Raw genomic sequence first — 23,724 nt, forward strand, 5'->3', positions numbered from 1 at the left:
TAGAGAGGGATTGGATCAGACATGGGTGTATGATCCACATACGTGCATGAGCTGCAGGAATATCAGTGGCAGCTCTGCGGGGTAAGTGCAGATCGTCTTCCTGGGACCAGGGTCCTGGGACCCAGTTTCATACCTGATCAGGCCACGTGGGCACTTGCTTAATGAGTTATCTCCAGGTAGGGCCTCTCAGTGGGGCCCCAGGGAATTTGGCTGTGCCCCATATTAGGGCTGTGGCATCTCCATGGGCTACTGGTTTAGCATGCCAGTGCCATAGTAAAACCATTCAACCATTACTTCCCCCAGAGCAGATCTCTGTCCCTTTTATGTAGTGACCAGGCGATGCCAGTGTGTTGCTGAGACGAGGGGAGAACAGGAGAGAAGCAGGTTCCCTTCCTTGAACATCCTCACCCTGCTCCAGGGAGCCATCCAGCAGTGGCAGGGTTAACAGTGGCCTGGAGCCCACCTGTTTCATGATTAAGCTCTGAGCTCTCCCCACGGGGAGATAAGAGAGGGGAAAGGTTGCCCATCCCAGTGCCAAGGTTCCAGCATGTCACGTTCACCCCTGGCATCACTGCGCCCAAGCCAGGGCTGCCGCACCACAGAGGCACCAAGCCGCAGCAGAGGCCATGGTGAGGCAGCTTCCCTCTGAAAGGAGGGGCAGACAAGGGGCCGTGTTATCCACTCTCTGCTTAGCCATGCACTGCCCAAAGCCATGCATGATTCATCGTCCCAATGCTGCTTAGCCTGTCCTCTCTCCAGGCTGGCTCTAATCAGTCTGACCTATATATGTCTATTTTCCCCTGGGGGTCACTCAACACTTTCCCCCTCATGCCCCAGTTTCCTTCCCTCTTCCCCACATTGCTGTGTAAGCTGCTGCCCTCCACCCCAGAGCTGTCCGCATTCCAGTGTGGTTCCAGCAAACCCAGATTGGACGGAGCCAGTTCAAGGGTGTTTCTAACCCTGTCTGCACCCCCGCTGGGCAGCTGGACCATCTTGGAGTCTTGCCCCTGGGGATAACGGCCCAGAATATAGCAGAGACAGAGTGAAGCAGAGATAGGTGTGGGGCAATGTATTTCTCTCCCTATGGATGCCCATCACCTTGGGATCTGGGTCCCTCTCATCTGTTAAGACATGCACGACCTGGCAGTACACACACCTCGTGCTGCAATATGTAGCCAGCATCACACTGAAACTCACCACCCTTGGCATCTGGCAGCTCAGCAGCACCCTGATCCAGAGACCAAGCCTAATGTTGAAACTCATCCTGAGACTGGCTCTCCTGGCGAGTTCATTGCCAGGGCCCCTCATGCATTTTTTTTCTGCAGGCCCATTAACACAGCTCCACAAGAATGAGCAGGGCCTGTGGGACACAGGAACTGCCAAACTGGAGCAGAGCAGGGTTCAGTGAGTCCAGCATCCCAGTGCTGACCGTGGCCATTGCCCGCTGCTTCAGTGCAAGAGACCTGAAAGGAGGCAATGATGGAATAACAGGCTCCAAGAGGACATTTCTTCCGAACCCCAGATATTTTGTGGTTGGCTCAAGCCCTGAAGCATGAAGGTTTATGTCCGTTCTAATTTCTTTGATCCTGTCTAACATAGCTGTGGATTTTCTCATTAGCCATAAAAATGTATAATCCTTTTTAGAATCCTATTAAGCCCTTGACCTCAGTGAGAACTTGTGGCAATGAGTTCCCCAAGCTAACTGTGCATTTGTTTCACTTGCCATTTCATCCAGCAGCCTAAGCAGTTCTCGGGGGTTATAAAACCTCCTTAACCACACTCCCAACAAAAAAAAATCCATGACATTTGAGCTTTAAAAAGCATTTAGCACCAGAGCTTTTCTCTTGCTGAAAAATTCTTGGCAATAGACATAACCCATAAAAGGATCCTGTTATGTGTCTCCCTTCACCCTCAGCTTGCTTTTGCAGGGGAGGGATTTGTATGGATTAATTTCTTTTTACAGAGGGTGGAATACAGCTGGAAGAGACACTTGCCTGTGTATGTGTGTGAAAGAGACAGTGCCCTGTTTATTTTTTTCATATCTCCTAGCGCAGATTTACCCCTTTATCCCATTTCCATTGCCATTCCCCCCGCATAGCGGTTCTGTGCAAACCACCACCAGGATTACAAACCCCCTCTTTGTCTACAGAGCTGCGAGGCTCAAACAATCCCAGCTCTCTCCCTCCGCCTTGCTCCTGGGCTCCTGCCAAACGCCATCTCAAGTGAAAGTAAACAGCTTGCGAGCGCGCCTATCTGCCCAGCTCCAGGTCTGCCTCCTGCTTGACCTACTTAATGCCATATATGGCCAAGCCTAATCTACGCAAACTGCCATGGGATTGCATGAGGGGGAGGGAGGAATGGCTGCAAAAATCCCTTTTAAAACCCAATGCACCCCTGACCCATCCCTGGTCTCCTCTGCAGCTGGAAGGAAATGAACCAGACTCATTTCAGAGTAGCAGCTGTGTTAGTCTGTATTCGCAAAAGGAAAAGGAGGACTTGTGGCACCTTAGAGACTAACCAATTTATTTGAGCATAAGCTTTCGTGAGCTACAGCTCCCTTCATCGGATGCAACCAGACTCAGTGGCTTTCATTTTTCTGTTGTTCTTCAGCGCAGCAGTGCGGAGATGGGAGGAGGGGGTTTGTAGCCACTGAAAGGTTCAATTTTCCTCCCTCATCTGCTCCCTCCCACCCCTACCCGAACCACACCTGCCCTGCCAACCCATCGTGGCTTTCAGCAGGCGTGTAAATGCCTGGTCCTTGTATCCAGGCAGAGCTAGCGCGTAATACTCCAGGGTGAGCTAGCCAATGGAGATGCTCTGACTGCATCTCCCCCCCACACCATTCCAAGGCGATTGTGAAACGGGTCACGTAGAGCGCAGAGCCAGGGCCTCTCTGCATGGCAGCGAGACAGAAGGAGAGCTCAGCGTCCTTGGCCTGTGTCATTAGCAGGCCAGCCCTGGGTTTCAGTGCTTTAGGAGGTCCTGACAAAAGCGCCCCAGTTGGGGGTAGGGGAGGGTTGAATTTCCATCTTGCCAAATTAGGTGCATGCATGACTTCCATGGAAATAGCAAAGGGGACTTGACCCCCCAAGGGCGCAGAGCCTAGTTATTATTTATGACTTGACTCGCCCTGCAGGGAGAGGAGCTCGTAAGCCAGACAGATCCTGTGACATGAGGGATAATGACACAAGGCCAAAGGTTTGGGATGGAGGGTGGCAGCTAGGGAAGAGGGAGACCAACCACAGGAAGCCAGGGGCAAAGGGAGGCTGCCCCTGGGAGGGCCCTCTGCATTTGCAAAGGGAGAGAGTTTGTTTGTTTCTAATGGGAGCGGCTGCAGTGGTGATAACATGAGCCCAATTCTCCCGCCTTGGTCACACCTGCAAAGTGGGCGTGCTAATCAGAGTGGGAGTACATCACACCTGCTTTGCACTGGTGTAGATAACTACACAAGGTGCAAGGTAACAGAGAATCAGGCCCCTGGTCTCCTCTGGGTATGTCTCTGGGTAGTGGGGATTCTTCACAGACATCAGATCCTGCATTACTCCAAGCCTACAAACAGGGCCTTGAAGCCATGGAAAAACAGCCCAACATGCAGCTCCAGGTGGGGTTGGGGTTTGAATTCCCAAACATGCGTTACAGGGGGGCCTGTATTACGACTGCAGGCCAGGCCTCCCATTGCTACGTGGGTTTTACTAGTTACATTGAATGGGCAGATTCCATTATTGGGTTTGTATGTGAAAGGACCGTCACCCCAGAGGCAGGGAGCACCGAGATCTGAGGCGCTATCAATCGGTCCTTTGAATAAAGTTCCCCTCCTGCCAGGCACAATCTGCAGTGAAAGCGGCGTCAGTAATAGCCGCACAATGCAAAGGCTTTCATACAAGGTTAGGAGGCACAGGTGGGCAAAGAAAGCCGTTTGAACTCAGGTGATGGCTCACCGAAGGGGCCTGATTTTCCCCTGAATTGCACCTTGCACGATCATTCACACCAGTCCGAAGTTGGTGCAGGATACCACAAGACTGACCTAGGAGTGTTTTCCATCCACTTGGCACTAGGCACTAATGTAAATGTCTGCACAAAGCACTGGGGTCTTTCAATTGGAAGGATACAGGGATTCCAGTCCCGCCATTTGACTTTCTATAGACATATGCACCCACACAGCACCCCCCTGGCCCTGGACAACCAAGAGCCAGAAGTGCTGTCCGGACTTGTAGGGCAAGATTCTGATCTCCGCTCTGTTGCTGCATGTCCAGAGTTACTCCATTTCAGCCAGCATGGCTAGCCTGGATTTACACCAGTGTAATTGACATCAGAATCTAGCCTTTCATTTCCCACAGGCGCATCTCCACTGACACAAACAGGTTTACCACCCGCTCTGCTTTGGATCAGCACCTGGGCGCAGGATGGGGCGTTTCAGGCAAACGCGAGCAGCCGGTTTCCCCGACTTTAGGAGAACATAGGCACTTGCATCGGAAAGTTTACTGCAGGGACACAGGGCAATCAGTGATGTTAGTGCAGAGGCGCATCAGTGCAGCCAAGAATCTGATCCTTTGTTGCTATTTTTTAATTCCTTCTCTGTAATGAGGAGAACACATAGAGATAAACAAAAGAATGTAAGTTACAACTGGGCTTCTATTCATGGAGAAGTGAGGAGGCGTAGGAATGGGGATGGTGCAGGCTGAGATAACATTTATGGGACTAACAAATACATTATAGCAAAGGGTGCTGGAACATTCTGCAAAAAGAAAAGGAGGACTTGTGGCACCTTAGAGACTAACAAATTTATTTGAGCATAAGCTTTCGTGAGCTACAGCTGAAGTGAGCTGTAGCTCACGAAAGCTTATGCTCAAATAAATTTGTTGTCTCTAAGGTGCCACAAGTCCTCCTTTTCTTTTTGCGAATACAGACTAACACGGCTGCTACTCTGAAACATGGAACATTCTGGGCATTCTTGCAGTTCGAGGTTCTCTGCAGTTGTGGCTGCTATCTGCAGAACCTCAGGGCTCAGTTCATTGCTCTGCTCCTTGTGTTGTCATTTGCATTTGTGTAATTAGTCATAATTTATAAACCCTAATAATGATACCTATCCATTATCGTCTGTGGATCTCAAAGCACTTTATAAAGGAGGCAAATGTTACATATTTACACATGAGGAGGCCAAAGCACAGAAAAGGGAAGTGACTTTTGCCCAATAGCCCAGTGACGGAGCTGGGAACCGAACTGCATTGGCTGGAATCCCATTCCGGTGCTTTAGACACCAGAGTGCACTGCAGTGGGCCTGATTCTCCATTGCGCTGCGAAACCAGTGCAAAGCATCATTCATTTTGCACAGGTATAAGTGACTGCACAAGATGCAAGGCATTGGAGAATTGGGCCCCTACATTTCCTAAGATGCCAGATTCAACTCACAGAAGCATCCGCTCAGCCTTTCATTCTTCCACCGCAGATAAACTGTGTTCCTTGCAGTTTGCTGTGTGAGAATTTCAGACAGCACCCTCTTAACCTGAGATCCTATTTCCACTGCATGGACACTAACAACCCTGTGATGGTCTTCGTAGCAACTGAAGTTTACTTCTGGTGTCCTTGGTCAAAAATTTCCTTGCCCTAACATTTGTTATGCTGTATACTGGTAGATTGCTGACCTCCACACCAGAGGGGCTGCATTTCAGGGGATGTGCTTTGCATAGTTGCAAAAGCTTTTTCAGATGAAAGGTGATATATAAATAAATGTGAGAAATGGTTAGATGGTGACGCAAGGCTGGGCTGAGTGGTGGCTGATGTTTGTGATGATGCAACCTGGCACTTCTAAAAGAGATATTGCCACACGCCCAGATGCAGGCTACAGACAATAACCTACATTGCTTCCCTGGGAGGCCTTAATGCCAGAACTTAAGTGTGCTGCAAGGCATCTGTGCTCTAACTACACAAAGAGCCTTGGAGAAAGAGGGCGTGGGATGTTTACCAAGATGAAATAAGATGACGTCTGACTCTGCAGGAAGCCTGGAGCCTGCCAGATGTTTCCAGGGTTCCCAAGGGGATTTGATGCCTGCACTCAGCACACTAGGAAAGAACAACAGTTATTGCACCTCACCCTTCAGAAAGTCCTCGGACACAGCCGGGGGAGATTACTGACTTGTGGTGTTTTCAAGCCCCAGAGATTGGTGCTGATCTGAGGCAGCATTTGTGTTTCTATGGATAGAATTACCAGAGCGAGTAACGGTAGTGGACCTATACCAGCCCTTCTGGACCAGTGCTGCCTTTAGCACTGAAATGAAAATCAAGTTGAGCTCAAACTCAATCTTTGCTCAACACAGGGGTTCAGAATCCAAAGTCAGATCACCCCAGAACTTTGGGGCGCTTGGAAGCCGTGGACCTGTTCTTGGACTAGATGCGGGAGTCACGGGGTGACACTCTATGGTCTGCATAATGCAGGAGATCAGACAATGGATTCTCAATGTGGGGGTGATGACCCGAGGTTTGAGGGATGGAGTGCAACCAAAATTCCTTCCTTTCTAGCTAGACAGGAAACTGATTTGGGATCCTAACAGGGGCAATGGAACGATGTATTAAACAGGCAAGGGCGGACGAAGAGCAGAACAGAAATAAAACCTGAGCTGGCCAAAGCCAATGGGTCTTTGTGTTGATTGGAAAATGTACTTATTTGCTAAGGCTGAGATTTTGGATGCCTAACACTTGAAGGCTTCTGCAAAAACCTGAGCCTAAATTGCTCCCGATACCAGTGAATATTCTCCATACTCTTTGTTTTTCTGTCCTTATGGAGAAAGTTGCAAGTAGGGCGTTTCTGATGAAAAGACAGATGGCCCAGATCTACTGCAGCTTCTTCTGAGCTGTGCCGTGGGTCTGTGTCCTTCACTGAACTGTAGCTTTGTACTGTAACTTAGTAAAGCACCACTCCCGGGTAAATCACAGAGGAAATGCAGCCGCAGCAACCTCTCCTGCTACCGCAACAATGTGACTGCGTCAGGGATTTTCACCCTGTAGGGCTGGGTAAAGAGCTCCCCTATGAGAAATGGGGAGGGATAAGGGACTGTTTCTCTCAGCGTGCTTAGTACCTGACACAATGCAGAACTGACTGAATATTTAACTGATGGTGCCTTAGATTCTGAATCCAAAGTTGGAGCTAAGAACGCCCACTGTTATGAAGGGAGAAGCCTTCATGCAGCAGGGTATAAGCCAGCCGTTACCAGATGGAGATCAGGCAGAAATGTTCCTGATGGGCAGGGGAATATTTCACTGGGAGGATGGGGGGGGGGGGGGGCGAGAACCGGGGCGGGGGGGGAGTGTTGGAACTTGTCACTGTCGGAGATGGAATATTGAACTAGGTGGATCATTGGTCTGATCCAGTCCAGCATTTCCTATCTCCCTAGGGCCCAAGCAATAAAGAAAAATGACCAGGTTCCTGAGCAAGTTATGACTCGGCCACTGTGTGAGTCTGTGCAAGTAGCTAAACTTGCTCAAAGAAAAGGAGGACTTGTGGCACCTTAGAGACTAACCAATTTCTTTGAGCATAAGCTTTCGTGAGCTACAGCTCACTTCATCGGATGCATACTGTGGAAAGTGTAGAAGATCTTTTTATATACACACAAAGCATGAAAAAATACCTCCTCCCACCCCACTCTCCTGCTGGTAATAGCTTAAAGTAATCACTCTCCTTACAATGTGTATGATAATCAAGTTGGGCCATTTCCAGCCCAAATCCAGGTTTTCTCACCCCCCGCGGGGGGGGGGGGGAGTGAGAAAACCTGGATTTGGGCTGGAAATGGCCCAACTTGATTATCATACACATTGTAAGGAGAGTGATTACTTTAGATAAGCTATTACCAGCAGGAGAGTGGGGTGGAAGGAGGTATGTTTTCATGCTTTGTGTGTATATAAAAAGATCTTCTACACTTTCCACAGTATGCATCCGATGAAGTGAGCTGTAGCTCACGAAAGCTTATGCTCAAATAAATTGGTTAGTCTCTAAGGTGCCACAAGTACTCCTTTTCTTTTTGCGAATACAGACTAACACGGCTGTTACTCTTAAACTTGCTCCGTTCCTCTGTCAAACGGACATACCAGGGACGTCGCAAGTCTTAAAGGCCTTGGTATCTTCAGATGAAAGGCCTCACTATATAAGTGGCAAATGGCTTTACTAAGAGATCCCCCACTGCCTCCAGGGAAAATTTCAGTGGTGTTTTTGCTTCAGTAGGTAATGCTCTTCCTTCTGAGCTCATACAGAACCAATGCCAAGGAGCCAGTGGCTACTGTTGTATTCATCTTTAGTAACTGTGACCCTAGTAACTAAGGCTAGAAAATACAGATGTCTTTTACTAGCATGGCTTTGTGCCAACACCGTTTATACATGTTCCATCATGACATTAATGATTGATGAGCTTCTGGAGGTTGTGTCTTACTGATGAAAGCTTAATTATTATAGTATTATAATTGGACTGATTATTTAACATTAATAGTGTACCAAAGACAGTCTGGATCAGGAAGTCATTGTGCTAAGCACTGTAAGAACACAGAAGAGGATACGGTCCCTGCTTCAAAGAGCTCATAGTCTAAGAAGACCACTTGCCGTCATTATATGGTACTTTTAATCATATTAGGGTTGTTGTAATTACAGTAATTTCTGATTGGGAAAACAAAATACTATTTACAATTTGTTTCAGCAGGGTAAGGTAAATATTCTTCACATCTGTCCTAAACTGATTGTTGGTGCTAGTCAAAGGCTGCCCACCCAGCAGTTGGACGCACTGCAATGGTGGGTAAAGTTATTTTTGCATAGCGTATCTGCAATTCAGTTCGTACAGTGTGTTGGGAACCTGGGATGAGAAGTGCTGTAAATCTCAGCCATTGTTATGGAAACATATCTAATTACATATTATCAGCACACATGTTATGTTTCACTGCCTAATTAATTCTATGACAACATAGAAATCATAGAATATCAGGGTTGGAAGGGACCTCAGGAGGTCATCTAGTCCAACCCCCTGCTCAAAGCAGGACCAATCCCCCATAGTTGCCCCAGATCCCTAAATGGCCCTCTCAACGATTGAACTCACAACCCTGGGTTTAGCAGGCCAATGCTCAAACCACTGAGCTATCCCTCCCCCCAACATGGGAAGTTTGCTGGGCCACTGGCCAGTCCATTACTGAGATATTCTCCTCGTCCTGATATCAACTGTCATGTCATAAAAATCGATCAGCTTGTTGCGAGGCATCCCTGATACACATTAAGAGAATTTCCTGATATGAATAGCTCAAAGTGCCAATCGTGTGGAAAAGACAAACTCGTTACACTGCTAAGCACGTGAAAGCTTTGCCTACAGAATATTATTCCGGAGAGCCTCTGGTGCATCCTCCTTGTTTATGAGCTAACGTGACATATGCTGTTACTAATGCCCTGGGGATCAGCTGGGTGGGAACAAGCGGCTGTTGAGCAAATTAAGCCTCTTGGGAGTGCAAGAAATGGGACAAGGAAACAGTGAGGGGCTATGAGAACCAGCCGGATTCTGATCTCACTGACTGGTGTAAGCCCACTGGTTTCCACGGAATTCATCTTAATTTATGCCGATATAAATCAGATCAGAATCAGGCCCTCTGCTTTTGGGCCCAATCCCAAGTCAGTGGCAGTCTTTCCATTGACTTTAAAAGAAGCTGAATCAAACCTTAGGGACCAGATTCTCAGCTTTGGACAGAGCAACACTGATTTACACCAAATCAGGGTCTGTCCCTTGGAGCCTGGGTAGCAGCATTTTAAAGCAAAAAATGGACTGAAATTACAAATGAAAAATCAACTGTTACGTTAGAATAATTTAAGTTGTGTCAATTTTGTACCGGGAACAAACAATGCTTTTCAAAATAGAAGTGGTTTTTCTCCTTTAATATTCCCCAGCCATATCAGAGGCCCTAGGAACAAGAATAAAGACACAGCATTGCTCTTCTTCCTCCCCCATCCCCTTGCCATAGCACCAGTGTCCTACATACAGGAAAATGTTCTACATCTCCACTTATAAAATGGCTCCACACTTCAAGGTCACTTTATCCGCTCTCATCACAAACCAGGAATGTGGATGTTAATGTGTCTCTGATTTAATCAAAGCAGCCATGCTAGGAATTCAAGCTCAGAGCCAGCCTGGTTGTTTTGTTTCTCTTCTCCTCCAAGGGCAAAAATGGATTTGCAATCTCAAACCCACACAAGTCCACCTTCCCCAACCCCAACAAATTTTAAATTATTAGTGATTCTGATGAATGCAAAACCTTATGCAGTATTAGGTAGAATTAAAAGAAATCCATGATGGTTCCATATTTTAAGCCAAGATTTGACATCACTGTATTAAAAAGGAAGTACATGACATTTAAAATCAGCAACAAATGAATGAGTTCTTTGTCGGCAATACTGTACCACTTGTTACTGCTCTTTAGTTTTGATTATATTTATATAATTATATCTCATCATGTTCTTTTTAATTGTTGCTTTAATTGTATTTATTTATTTGTTGCTATTATTATCTATGTTGTTTTATTGCAAAGCATCTCGGATACATTTAAGCACTAAGAGAGTGTATATAAAATATATTTATATATTAATATATATTTAAAATTTGTATTAATTTGCATGGATTACTTGGAGATTAATAATTTTTGCAAATTAATCAGTAAACAAACAAAACACAATAATAAAGCAAGGTTGATGAATCACTAAACATTTTTGATTCATTTATTTGAAAAGAATACTAGGGGTTAGCTGTAGTTATTGTACTGAATACTTCATAGTACAATATACTATTGGTGGTTATGTTTTGTAGAAGCAATTATGTCTTTCTTAGTACTGTCATATGAGACCTATAGACAGTGGTTTACTGTGAAAGCTTGGTTGAAATGTAGTGAAACCACCATATTTTTGTGTGTAGATTAGGGAAGTGAGTGTTAGTGAAATTCTACTGTATTTTATTATTACTGTACCAACATGGAAAATCTGTTTACGATATGGAACCTCAAAGCAGTTGTCAGATGAGTTCCCTTTTCCTCTGTCCACAGATCCAAAAATGGGGTGGGGGGGGGAAGAACCCAATATTTTGACATAACAACAGCAGGCAGACGATTCCTTTGGATTTGATCGTGGTTCCTATTGCTGCTTTTGTTTCCACGTCCATTAGGAAATCAACCACATTACAGCAGCCCTGATCTAAATGTAAAGTAGAAAGCCGCTCGGATGTTTTTCTCCTTTCTTTGCTCTGACTGGGAATGCTATTAACATTACAAACAGAAGGTGGTTAGGGGAGTGGGGAGAACTCTGTGTGTATGTCTTGATCTGAACAGCAAAGTAAAATGGTTTTGAGTCTTTCTTTTGCCATAACAATCTCCATCTCATTTAAAGCTCATCTGAACACCTTCTCTTTTTTCCTTTTGCTTGTATGTCTCTGCCTCCGCTCTGTTTTTTACGTGGCCCAGGATCACTTTATGAATCAGCATAACCCTTCAGTGTAGGGGGATGACTTGCTTTATAAATTATCTACCTGGGCACTAACAGGATGGGACTGGGGAGGTGGACGTGCTCTATGGAGCTTAGATACGGACACAAGGACATGCCCTGAAAACAGAGACACTCCCAGTTTTCAGACATGTATGGTCACCAGAGTGTGTGTGTTTGTGATGGGGTCGGGGGACAACACCAAGACACAGGACTGCTTTATAAATCAGCTCCCTGTGCCATGCTTCAGTGTGGGAGATGCATGATGTTTAAAGTGAACCCAAAGCAATTATGTCTCCCTTCCACAGGCATCAACATAAAAACACCCAATTTCTATGGTGATTTAAAATGACAGCCGGGGCAGGGCACTTAGGAGATCATCCTCTTACCCTATCCTGACAGGTTTCAGAGTAGCAGCCGTGTTAGTCTGTATTCGCAAAAAGAAAAGGAATACTTGTGGCACCTTAGAGACGAACCAATTTATTTGAGCATCCGATGAAGTGAGCTGTAGCTCACGAAAGCTTATGCTCAAATAAATTGGTTTGTCGCTAAGGTGCCACAAGTCCTCCTGTTCTTTTTACCCCACCCTGTTGCTGATTCTTCTCAGCCACCCTCCCAGTCCCGCACGGAGGGAAGTTGTAGTCTAGTCAGTTATTATTATTTATATTACGGTAGTGCCTAGAGGCCCAAATCAGGATCCAGCCCCACTGTGCTGCACCCTGCATATACACAGACACCCCAGGGTTCCTTACAATGTCAACAGACAAGTGAGATATGAACAGTGTAAGCGTGTTTGACAGGCTGCAGTTTGGGGGTACAGGGCCTGCTGGGGCAGAAGGAACTGTGGGGGGCACGTGGGGAGTAGGTGGGGGCTGTGCTTTGGGGCAGATGAGGTGTCAGGGGCACATGGGCTGTTTTGGGGAGACATGGGGTTATGTGGGGGCTGTGCTTTGGGGCAGATGGGGTGTCAGGGGGCACATGGGCTGAGTGAAGGGGCTGTGTTTTGGGTGCACAAGGGGGTTATGTGGGCACTGTGCTTTGAGGCAGATGGGTGTCAAAGGGCAGATGGGCTGTGTTTTTGGGGGTTGTGGGGGTTATGGGGGGGCTGTGCAGTGGGGGGGACCTGCAGTGTCAGGGGGCACATGGGCTGTGTTTTGGGTGCACAAGGGAGTTATGTGGAGGCTGTGCTTTGGCGCAGATGCAGGCGTCTGGGGGCACATGGGCTGAGTGAAGGGACTATGTTTTGGGTGCACAAGGGGGTCATATGGGGGCTGTGTTTTGGGGCAGATGGGGTGTCTGGGGGCACATGGGCTGTGTTTTAGGGGGATGTGCAGGTTATGGGGGGCTGTACTTTGGGGCAGATTGGGTGTCGGGGCTTATGGGCTGTGTTTTAGGGGGCTGTGCTGTGGGGGTTATAGATGGCTGTGTTGTGGGGTGGACATGCAGTGTCAGGGAGCACATAGGCTGTGTTTTGGGTGCACAAGGGGGTTATGTGGGGGCTGTGCTTTGGGGCACATGGGCTGTGTTTTGGGGCGATGTGTGGGCTGTGCTGTGGGGGGGACATTCAGTGTCTGGGGGCACAGAGGGTTATCCTGGGCTGTGCTGTGGGGCACATGGGCTGTGTTTGGGGGGATGTGCGGGTTATGGGGGGATGTGCGGGCTATGGGGGGCACATGCAATGTCTGGGGGCACAGGGGCTGTGTTTGGGGGGATGTGTGGGTTATGGGGGGATGTGTGAGTTATGGGGGGGACATGCAGTGTCAGGGGGCACAGGGGTGTGTCCTGGGCTGTGTTTGGGGGGATGTGCAGGCTATGGGGGGCACATGCAGTGTCTGGGGGCACATGGGCTGTGTTTGGGGGGATGTGCAGGTTATGGGGGGATGTGCGGGCTATGGGGGGACATGCAGTGTCTGCGGGCACAAGGGGGTGTACTGGGCTGTGCTGTGGGGCACATGGGCTGTGTTTAGGGGGATGAGTGGGTTATGGGGGGCACATGCAGTGTCTGGGGGCACAGGGCTGTGTTTGGTGGGATGTGCAGGTTATAGGGAGATGTGCAGGCTATGGGGGGGACATGCAGTGTCTGGGGGCACAGGGGGGTGCCCTGGGATGTGCTGTGCGGCACAGGGGCTGTGTTTGGGGGGATGTGCGGGTTATGGGAGGATGTGCGGGCTATGGGGGGGACATGCAGTGCCTGGGGGCACAGGGGCTGTGTTTGGGGGGATGTGCGGGCTATGGGGGGATGTGCGGGCTATGGGGGGGACATGCAGTGTCTGGGGGCACAGGGGGGTGTCCTGGGATGTGCTGTGCAGCACAGGGGCTGTGTTTGGGGGGATGTGCGGGTTATGGGGGGATGTGCGGGCTATGGGGGGCACATGCAGTGTCTGAGGGCACAGGGGCTGTGTTTGGGGGGATGTGCGGGCTATGGGGGGGACATGCAGTGTCTGGGGGCACAGAGGGGGGGAACAGGGGGATGTCCTGGGCTGTGTTTGGGGGGATGTGCAGGTTATGGGGGTATGTGCGGCCTATGGGGGCACATGCAGTGTCTGGGGGAACATGGGCTGTGTTTGGGGGGATGTGCGGGTTATGGGGGGATGTGCGGGCTATGGGGGGCACATGCAGTGTTTGGGGGCACATGGGTTGTGTTTGGGGGGATATGCGGATTATGGGAGGATGTGCGGGCTATGAGGGGGACAGTGTCTGGGAGCACGGGGGGGTGTCCTGGGCTGTGCTGTGGGGCACATGGACTGTGTTTGTGGGGATGTGCAGGTGGGGGGGACATGCAGTGTCTGGGGGCACATGGGCTGTGTTTGGGGGGGATGTGCAGGTTATGGGGGGATGTGCGGGCTATGGGGGTACATTCAGTGTCTGGGGGCACATGGGTTGTGTTTGGGGGGATGTGCGGACTATAGGGGGGACATGCAGTGTCTGGGGGCACAGGGGGGTGTCCTGGGCTGTGCTCTGGGGCACATGGGCTGTGTTTGGGGGGATGTGCGGGTGATGGGGGGGGGACATGCAGTGTCTGGGGGAACAGGGGGTGTCCTGGGCTGTGTTTGGGGGGATGTGCGGGTTATGGGGGGACATGCAGTGTCTGGGGGCACATGGGCTGTGTTTGCGGGGATGTGTGGGTTATGGGGGGACATGTAGTGTCTGGGGGGTCAGGGAGGTGTCCTGGGCTGTGCTATAGGGCACAGGGGCTGTGTTTGGGGGATGTGCCGGTTATGGGGGATGTGCGGGCTATGGGGGGCACATGCAATGTCTGGGGGCACATGGTCTGTGTTTGGGGGGGATATGCGGGCTGGGGGGGGATGTGCGGCCTATGGGGGGCACAAGCAGTGTCTGGGGGCACAGGGGCTGTGTTTGGGGGGATGTGCGGGCTATGGGGGATTTGCGGGTTATGGGGGACATGCAGTGTCTGGGGGCTCGGGGGGGCTGTCCTGGGCTGCGCTATGGGGCACAGGGGCTGTGTTTGGGGGGATGTGGGGCTTATGGGGGGACATGCAGTGTCTGGGGGCAAGGGGGGGCGTGCTCGGCTGTGCTGCGGGCGACCAAGCGGCCCACGGGGGCCCGTGAGCGGCAGGCCCAGCAAGACGCGGCTCGCCCGGCAGGGCATAACGGGTAGCGGCACGGACCGTCCCTCCCCCACCCAAGATGGCGCCGCCGCCTCAGGCGGCCCCTTTGTTCCAGCAGCGGCAGCGGGCGCCGCATTGCTGCGAAGGGCGCGAAACTAGGGCAGCGCGGCCGCGGCCGCGGCCCCGCCCCCTTCCCGGCCTGGGGTGAGCCTGTGGGCTGCGCCGGGCTGCGGCTGGGGAGGCCGCAGCCAATCAACCTCTTCCAATCTCTCATCCCACAGGAACACGTCCCCTAACTTTCTCCCCCTCCCATCCAATCAGCACTTTGCCCCCCCGCACTCCACCCCACGTGGGGAATGCGAAGCGTGCATCACCTCCCTCTCAGCATCTTATGAATATTAACCAGGCTGCGACCAATCAGGAGGCGAGGCGGTCCTCGAACAGTCGCAGTTATCTCATTCAGGCCGATGGTGATTTGCATATTCATGAGCAGGGCGGGGCCAGACGACGGGCTATATAAGCAGCTGCGCCGCCAGCTCTCAGCGTACATCGTGCTGGGATTTTGAAACGTTGTGCTGCCCTTGCACTCACCGAGGACCGGTAAGGAGCCCGGGGAGAGGCAGGGGAGGGCAATATCGCCTCAGGCGGAGGCGCCCTCTGTAAGGCGGTGTCCCATGGGAGCGCCCGCTTCCCTTACAGGGAGAAGTGGGTAGGGTCGGTCCGCCCGCCTTTAGCATCGTATTCAACGTTTTCAATCGCTGGAGTCCCCAACAGGGCGAAGCGCCCCGCTTGGGCTGCTGTTAGGGGGAAGGGCGATCAATTATCGACGACGCGCCTTCGGAAACAAAATGGCGTCCGGTCACGGCCGGCGCAAAATGGCTTCCCACATATGTGTAGCGCGCATGCGCGGAATGGGCGGGGCAAAGGGGAGAGGCGCTGAGGCTTCGGTCCTTGGCGCAGGACGCATGTGCGTTTGCCGCATCCGGTGGAGTGTTTGCGCCTGCGCCCTCCTGGGTGCCTGCAATGCCGAGAAGCTCGTGCGGTCTTCCATGGCGCGTGCGCGGGAACGCAGTGGGCGTAGTGCGGCAGAGCATCTTCATTTCGGGCTTGGGTCCTGGCCTGGCGTCGTGCTCCTGAGGCGCGGGGAGCCGTTAGGCTCACCGAATCTAGCCACAGCCCATTCAAAGGCGGCCTCATTCCGTAAGTGGCGTGGTGCGCTGTGCCATTGGGTCCCACTCTACGGCACCCGAGTGGTATCGGGCCTGATGCTAGATAATCAAAGCCTGAACGGGGTGGGCAGGGCGCTGCCTGGTATGGACCCGCTACGGCTGGAGACTAAGGAAATGGACCATGCAGATGGATCTGGGTGATAGCACCAGGCCTGCTGTGATACTGTGTATTGGAGAACATATTGGGGGGGGGGTGCTGGTCTTGGGGGGAAATGTTGCTTGGCTGCAGGGATAAATCATGCTGTTGGATAAATTACATTCTCTTTGGTCTCCTCATTTATGTAGTCTGGCTAATTTCTTGAAATAAACACTTTTAATCACCCTGTGTTTACATGGAGGCTGACTACCAAATGGATATCTCTAGATACAAAGCTGTGATTCTCTTCTGTGAATTACACATGGCAGCTTCCTACTAGCAGTTGTGGTATTGGTATATAAGTATTATGGTCCTGTTGACACTGGTCTAGTGAATTAATCCCTTGGTCCTGTGTGAGTCCTACATACTGAAGCAACAAAAAATAACTTTTCCTGTGGGATTTAACAGTTGATGTAATGTCTTTGTTTACAGAACAAAATGGCATCAGATGAGGGAAAGCTCTTTGTTGGTGGACTGAGTTTTGATACCAACGAACAGTCACTGGAGCAAGTTTTTTCTAAATACGGCCAGATATCTGAAGGTAAGAACAAAATAAGTGGTTGTGATGAGTTTTATCTTTTTGTGATAGTGAGTATGTGCCAATGGTGTCTTTGCATTTCAGTTGTCGTGGTGAAAGACCGAGAGACCCAGAGGTCCAGAGGCTTTGGGTTTGTCACTTTTGAGAACATAGATGATGCTAAAGATGCAATGATGGCTATGAATGGAAAGGTAAAGAGATCTTGTGTTCCATTTCTTCAGAGACAGTGTATAGAGCTGCAGAATCATGGTACTATCATTTCTAGAATAGTAGCTTTGTGTTTTTCTTAAGCAGAATTAACCATAGGGGATAGTTAGAATCCTGAAATCATACATGATTAAGGAATTAAAATACTTTGGCAACATAATGGAATATTAAAATTTCTAGGAGCAGCTAAAGTAATGTATATATCTAAAAATATGAATGAAATCTAAATATGCAGACTTGCCCTTTTCCTTATTTCAAGCAATATTTTTATTTTTGAATGCTCTGTAAATAGTTAATGGTGGTGACTTGGTTGTGATTTTGGGTATGAGGGCAAATCATTGTGGACACAAATGAGTAAAACTGCTTCCAATTTGTACCTTCAGTTTGGACAGCTTATTTGGCAAATGCTGTCCTGTTATGTTTTAAAAGCATGTAAATACTGGTACAGTTAATTTTTTTTCTGTTTTGTGTTTAGTCTGTTGATGGGCGTCAGATTAGAGTTGACCAGGCAGGTAAATCATCCGAAAACAGATCCCGTGGATACAGAGGGGGTTCATCAGGTGGCAGAGGCTTTTTCCGTGGAGGCAGAGGTCGGGGGGGCCGTGGCTTCTCTAGAGGTGAGTTAGTTTAACTGATTTTCAATAACTGACTTGACACTGAGAAGTTTTTCAATGTGTTAATTGGTCCTTTATTGTGTCCATTCAAGGAGGTGGAGACAGAGGCTATGGAGGAAGCAGATTTGATTCCAGAAGTGGGGGATATAATGGGTCTAGAGACTACTATAGCAGCAGGTAAACACGATTAAAGTAGACTGCAGGAGTTCAAATTGCTGACTGTTGAGGTTTTTGTCGCGACAGTCCTGAAATAACTGTTAACAACTTGACTGGGATGTAAATTGGCTCAGTCACAATAGCACAGCAAAAGTGTAATGTGTATAGATCACAGCATGTTTCATAAAACAAACCTTTGTTACTTTTACCAGCAGGAATCAAGGTGGCTATGGTGACAGGTCTTCAGGAGGGTCCTACAGAGACAACTATGACAGTTACGGTAAGTTTTAGTTCAAAAGGGAACGAAGAATACACTGCCTTGGGAGCTCTCTAAATCGATTGACCTGTTGAAGTCTGGAAATACTGTAAGGCTCAGTTGGACCATATCACACTCTGTTCTTGCCCATAAGAACCAGTCTATTTGCAACCAGGCCTTGGAAATGTTTGCCACTTAAATTCCTAATTTTAATGCATGTGTAGGACTTGCTTGGATCTAAGGCAAAGCAAGTAGTAAATTCTCTCATTCATGAAGCTCGAGAATTAGGCAAAACTCCAAATGCCCTCTAACAAACTTTAATCAAGGGTGGGGGAAGTTCTCTTAAGCTCTAGTGAACTAGCACTAGCCTCTGAAATAATACAGGGAGTAAAATGCTGGAACTTGTCTATGCTTCGGTGCCTTTACAATTGTGCCTGCTTCTTGTCCTCAGCTACACACAACGAGTAAAAATCCTTCCTGACTCAAGATCGTCCTTCCAATGGCTGTATTTATAAAGATTTTTGGAGCTTCGCTGAAATCGTTATTGTGTAGTACATCTACTTGTATTTTCACTTTTGTAGTATTATCAGTTCTGATCTTGTCAAACACAGCCTGACAGCTTCTGATATAAGATGGTCTGATTAGACTTTTCTTTAAGAAAGCTCTGTTTCAAAGTGTTTTTAATCTTTTTTGAAAGCACTACAGATTTTATTTTATCCTCTGTGATAAGCCAAGGTGTTTTTTTAAAAGTTGTGAAGTTGGGGCCCTAATTCAGTTTTTTGAGATAGAAAAGGACCTTTAATTCAATGTTCACTGGAAGCTGAACAAGCTGTGGACTTTATTTTTTTTTTAAAGTGCATTACCTTCGTCTCTTGTAACATTCCTTTAGTGTAGCAAGGTAGGCATGCAGCCTGGGTGTAAATTGGAAGGCAAAACCACCTTGATATACTTAAAGAGAAACTTGCTTGTATGTTCAACCTGCATAACGGTATTTTTACTGTATGATGTAAATTACCCAGAAATAGACTCGCAAACTTACCATAAAAGAGGTTCTTGAAAATGTTTATTTATATTGTCCTTTTTTTACTGGAAGAAATATGCATATTCCGTTGATATTGTATTTGAAGTGGTAAAGGATTCTTGTATACAGTTTTCTTTGGCTTTACGAAGCCTATTAAAAGACCGTCTGAAATGAACTCTGCTCCTGACATTTACATTTCATTGCACAACACAGTCCTTGAAGATCTTGTGAACAAGCTAAGTAATAAGGAGGACGACTCTAGAGAAGAGAGCCTAGTGATAGGAGTATTAAAGCAAGCTAGACTTACTGACCATTGGAGAGAATGTAATCTTAACTGGTCTTGACATGTGAATACTGTCAAGATGTTTTCACATAAGAATAGTCAAATTGTCTAGTGGCAGACTACTAAAAGTATACTCTAGGGAATTGTAATCACTAACTTGTTATACTTAAATCATCAAAAGTGGAGGGAAAACCCAGCTGGCCAGTTTAGTCAGAGGACAGTTCAGGATTTTCATAAAATAAGCAGACATTGAAATTTGTAGTCTGAATCAGACTTTTGATAACAAGTAGTTACTGGTTTGACACAGTGTTCCAAGGTAGACAAATTGACTTAATTAGCTAGCTTTGTCATTGCCTTACAAGTTCTAAGAATTCTCTGCTAGCGTATGGAAACTGCAGTGTCCTTGGAGAAAAGAAGTGTTGTGCCTCCAACAGAAACCTCTGAGACGAAAGCTGCTTTCTGGGCTAGTTCATATGTGGAAATAGTCCTGTAATTCGAGGTAACTCCTTTTGCTCATGTCCGCATCCTTCCTCTTGTTGAGAGCTCATTTGAAAGTCTAATGTACCTGTGAAATATTCCTCTGACAGTTTTGGTCAACTAATGGAAAATTTTTAAATCCATGCCTATGCAATCTTTGGTTTGTGGCACAACTTCAGTTCCACAGGTCAGAGTTGGGCACACAGTCATGTCTTGCCTAGTAGGTATGGAAGCAAGATGGGAAGCAGAATTCCCTGACTTGATTTGTGTTCATCTATTGAGACTCTTCCTAGACTCATTAAGTCACTTAATGTAGCTTTCTTTACCATCTTGTTGCCATTAACTTTCTCCCATAGCCCACACTGTTCCTAAGCAGCCATGTCAAAGTGGTTAACTGTTTCTGCTTAAGGATCAAATGAGATATATATTGGCTGGTATATCAAAGGCATCAGCCAGCCCTGGAATTTCCCAGACTGTGCTTCTGTGATGTGATAGGGTTCAGCGAATGGCTTGTGAAACCCTTGTATATGATGTGACTTGTGTTTGGGGAGGTGGGTGGCAGTGTAAACACCATGGTTGGATATGGCTAGTAACACACATTTGCTTTACCAGGGTGAAGAGAAGATGGACAGTTGAGCCTGAAACAGCATTCCTGAGCATTTCATGAAAGCAGTACCAACAATCAACTTTCTAAGCAGGTACCATCTACAGTGCATTCCCTTGTAAGAAATTACTGGAGTAGAGGAGAGCTCCTCTTGGAGAAATTTGATTTTAGGTTTGGCATATGTACATGTACCAGAATGAACGTTTTGCCTTGTGCTAATATCCTGTGAGAAATAAGTGTGGGTTGATAACTTGGCTAACGCTTGGTCAGTAGCAGTTTTAGATAATTTAATATACGTATGGATCTGCTATTTGTAGAACTCATTGTCTTGTTTTATTTCAGCAGTGAGCTGCATTGAAGAGGATTGATACGGCTGACTGACCAGTGGAGTTCAAGAGCTTTGAGCAGTGTATAATATCTGATATAGATCAAGTGAACAATCTGACTTGTTATAACTGATAGAATAAAGAATTGGACTGGAAAAAGCAATGATTTTTTAATAATTTTATAAATGCAAGAAAGATGGATTTAGTCAAGGCACGATTTGATACAGATTTTGGGTTATATGATGTATAGTTTAAAGCTTTAGCACTGGAAATCTGTCCCTACTTATGAAGTTCCAGTTGATCCATAAAGGGTTAAAGATCATTGAGTGAGCCCCTGTGTAGGATTCTAAGAGGTTTGCTTATGACTGGGGGGATTGAAGGCTCCTCCTAAAATACTTTAGAATCTGTCTGTTTTAATGGCTGTTGAGGGGGTAATGATTTGGTGGCTTATCCCTTCATGACCAAGTCAGAGTTCAAAAAAAAAACCTAAAGTCACTGAAACACCATTGGAACCTTGTATATGGTTGTTTTAGCTAAATGTATTCTATCTATTTTGCATTCACAAATGTTACTATCTTCTGATAACTTGAGTTTGAAGGGGCCCTATGGTCATTTGAGCAACTACATAAACACTAGTGGTCAGTATTCGTTTCTGTCCCAAACCTATTACTCTAATAAAACTTGGAATTTTAGAAATCAGATTTACATATTGAAATTTTTGCCTTCTAGATTAAGGTTCATGTACATTAGTCTACAGGTGGTTTGTACCCTCTGCTGATGAATGTTAAAAATTCTAGGGAAAAGTGTCAAAATTGCACTAAATAGTTTTCTAAAAGCTTTTCTACCAAACCTCCATATTGGGTGGCAAATCAGAGCTAAGTATTTTGCAACTAATTTTTTGCTATTTATCAATTTCCAGCATCCAAAAAGTTCTACCTAAGTAGTGCTATTACTTCTACAGATTCAACTGTAAAAGCAGTGTTTCTTTGTAGCAGCTGTTCGAGGTGTCTCATACTGTGAAGAGAATTTCACATTTGGGTTTGATTAAATATTTCTAACTTGAGTTTATGTTCAGAGATCTCTCCAAACCCTATTGTGTAAATTGTCATTTAGCAGTTGGGCTATTGAAGGTGACTCAGCACTAGCAAAACCTTTCTGCCAATCCTCCATATCCACAATAGGAAATTGTCTATCATGGCAGTTGTCTAGTAGTGAAGACCTACTAGCTGCTTTAAACTGACTTAATAATGAAACTAGTATGTTGAAGCAATACTGACCCACTAACTTACATTGAAGTACTGCAGTCAGGGAAGCTTTTCAGAAATACTTTAATGCTGGAAGAGACTTAATACAATAGTGCTCAAAAGCCTCCATTACTTTGAAGCCCCGTAGTTTTGGTGCTGTACAAATGCCTAGTTTTGTACAAAAGTTTAGAATAAGGGCTAATCTAGAGGTTTTGTACTATTCATTTTGTATAAAACAGTACAACCTAATGCAGTTGTAGTTGCTGTTATAAAGACACAGACGTACAATAGATTAAAGCTTTTCCCTCAGTGCAATTCCCTTATCTAAATAAAGTGGTACAAAAAGTAGACTAACTTAATGAAGGACCAAATCCTACAGGTAGGAGAAGGGTGAGGAAAAATGTTTCAGAACGGTTTAAAATGTATAAATAAAAAGATGCCAGTGGCCACCTTGGCAGTTGCCTTCTGCCAGCTTGCCATAGGTGGCATAGAGGTGGGCTTTAATGGCTTCCTAAAGGAGCATTCCAGGAGGACATTAAATGCATAGGAGGTGGCTCCCCAAAAAGCCTGAAGGTTTGTGGGAGAAATGGACATAGGATTTGATTTAACTATCCATTTCTTTCAAAGCTTTTACAAGTGCATCAGTTTTTATACTTAGCATGTACAAGTGCTTTAGAAACATTTGTCTAAAAGTATCTCAAAATAGGATCAAAAGGAATACATTGGCTACAGCCAGTAATAAACACCACCTTGAACAAAATATTGAAGACTTCTTGACTCCAGCCCCTAAAGCCAGGCAACCCAATACCTGTCTTTCCTCAAATGTGTTGACTCAACTTCTCTTACTAGCTTTGTGCTTTTCTATTAGTCTTTCCCAGCAGTCTTTCCGAAATTCCAGGAAAGGGCTACCTTATGCCCTCATTGCTTTTGTTTCCTTGTACTTCTTTTTATAGAAAGGTCAAAATTAAAGCCCTGTGGGGGTAAAAAACATAGCCTTGTTTCCATTTGATCTGCATGCTAAAGTTACTTCTGCTGCATGAACATAACTACAACTTACTCTTTCCCTTGTAGCTTCATCTGGCTGGTGCTGCTCTGAGAACTTGGTTTCAGGTGTGGTTTCCCTAACTGAAACTTAAGTGAATCCTCCAGTTCGTAGCTTGCTCTGTACCTTGTTCCTCATCCTTGAAGAACTTATGCTGGTTACTCTGCTTACTGACTCTGATTTACCAGTGCCTTGCACCATGTGCATTTATTTACAGCAGTGCAAAGTGGATGTGAAATGCTCACAGCTCAGAATTGGTACTGTTTTCACCCACCTTGCACAGGTGACAACACACAGTGCAGAGCATTGGCGTTGAACGCCCCTACATCTGAAATCTTCAGTCCCATACTTACCCTAACATTGAGCATTCTGATCAGACTGTAATTACACTTTCTAATCTGCAGCTGGGTGCCAACCATTTGATGAAAGTTGCTTGAAGTAGATTTAATTGCCTTACTTTCATAGAATGTGCCTCATCTAGTCATACTATTTTTTCAAATATGTGAATCCAAACTCTTAGCTTCTAGAACTAAACCAACT

The 23,724-nt window shown here is 46.9% G+C and overlaps 1 protein-coding gene across 5 annotated transcripts; it reads left to right on the forward strand.

Moving 5' to 3' along the window:
• The first annotated feature begins 15,562 nt into the window (after positions 1-15,562).
• Positions 15,563-21,057, forward strand: CIRBP (cold inducible RNA binding protein). 5 transcript variants are annotated; one of them, XR_013344550.1, is made up of 8 exons: positions 15,563-15,651; positions 16,849-16,957; positions 17,039-17,145; positions 17,637-17,778; positions 17,868-17,952; positions 18,144-18,211; positions 20,581-20,666; positions 20,915-21,057. XR_013344550.1 is itself a non-coding variant. In XM_077805445.1 (7 exons), the coding sequence occupies exons 2-7, from the start codon at positions 16,855-16,857 to the stop codon at positions 18,653-18,655; spliced, it is 522 nt and encodes a 173-aa protein (XP_077661571.1). In that variant the 5' UTR covers positions 15,563-15,651; positions 16,849-16,854; the 3' UTR covers positions 18,656-19,383. The 5 variants fall into 5 exon arrangements, 2 of the variants coding, with proteins under 2 accessions (XP_077661571.1, XP_077661572.1); XR_013344551.1 differs by having other exon boundaries at positions 20,918-21,057; XR_013344552.1 differs by having other exon boundaries at positions 18,147-18,211.
• The last annotated feature ends 2,667 nt before the right edge of the window (positions 21,058-23,724 follow it).

The sequence above is a fragment of the Eretmochelys imbricata genome, chromosome 25 (genome assembly GCF_965152235.1).
Source record: "Eretmochelys imbricata isolate rEreImb1 chromosome 25, rEreImb1.hap1, whole genome shotgun sequence".
Lineage (NCBI taxonomy): Eukaryota > Metazoa > Chordata > Testudines > Cheloniidae > Eretmochelys > Eretmochelys imbricata.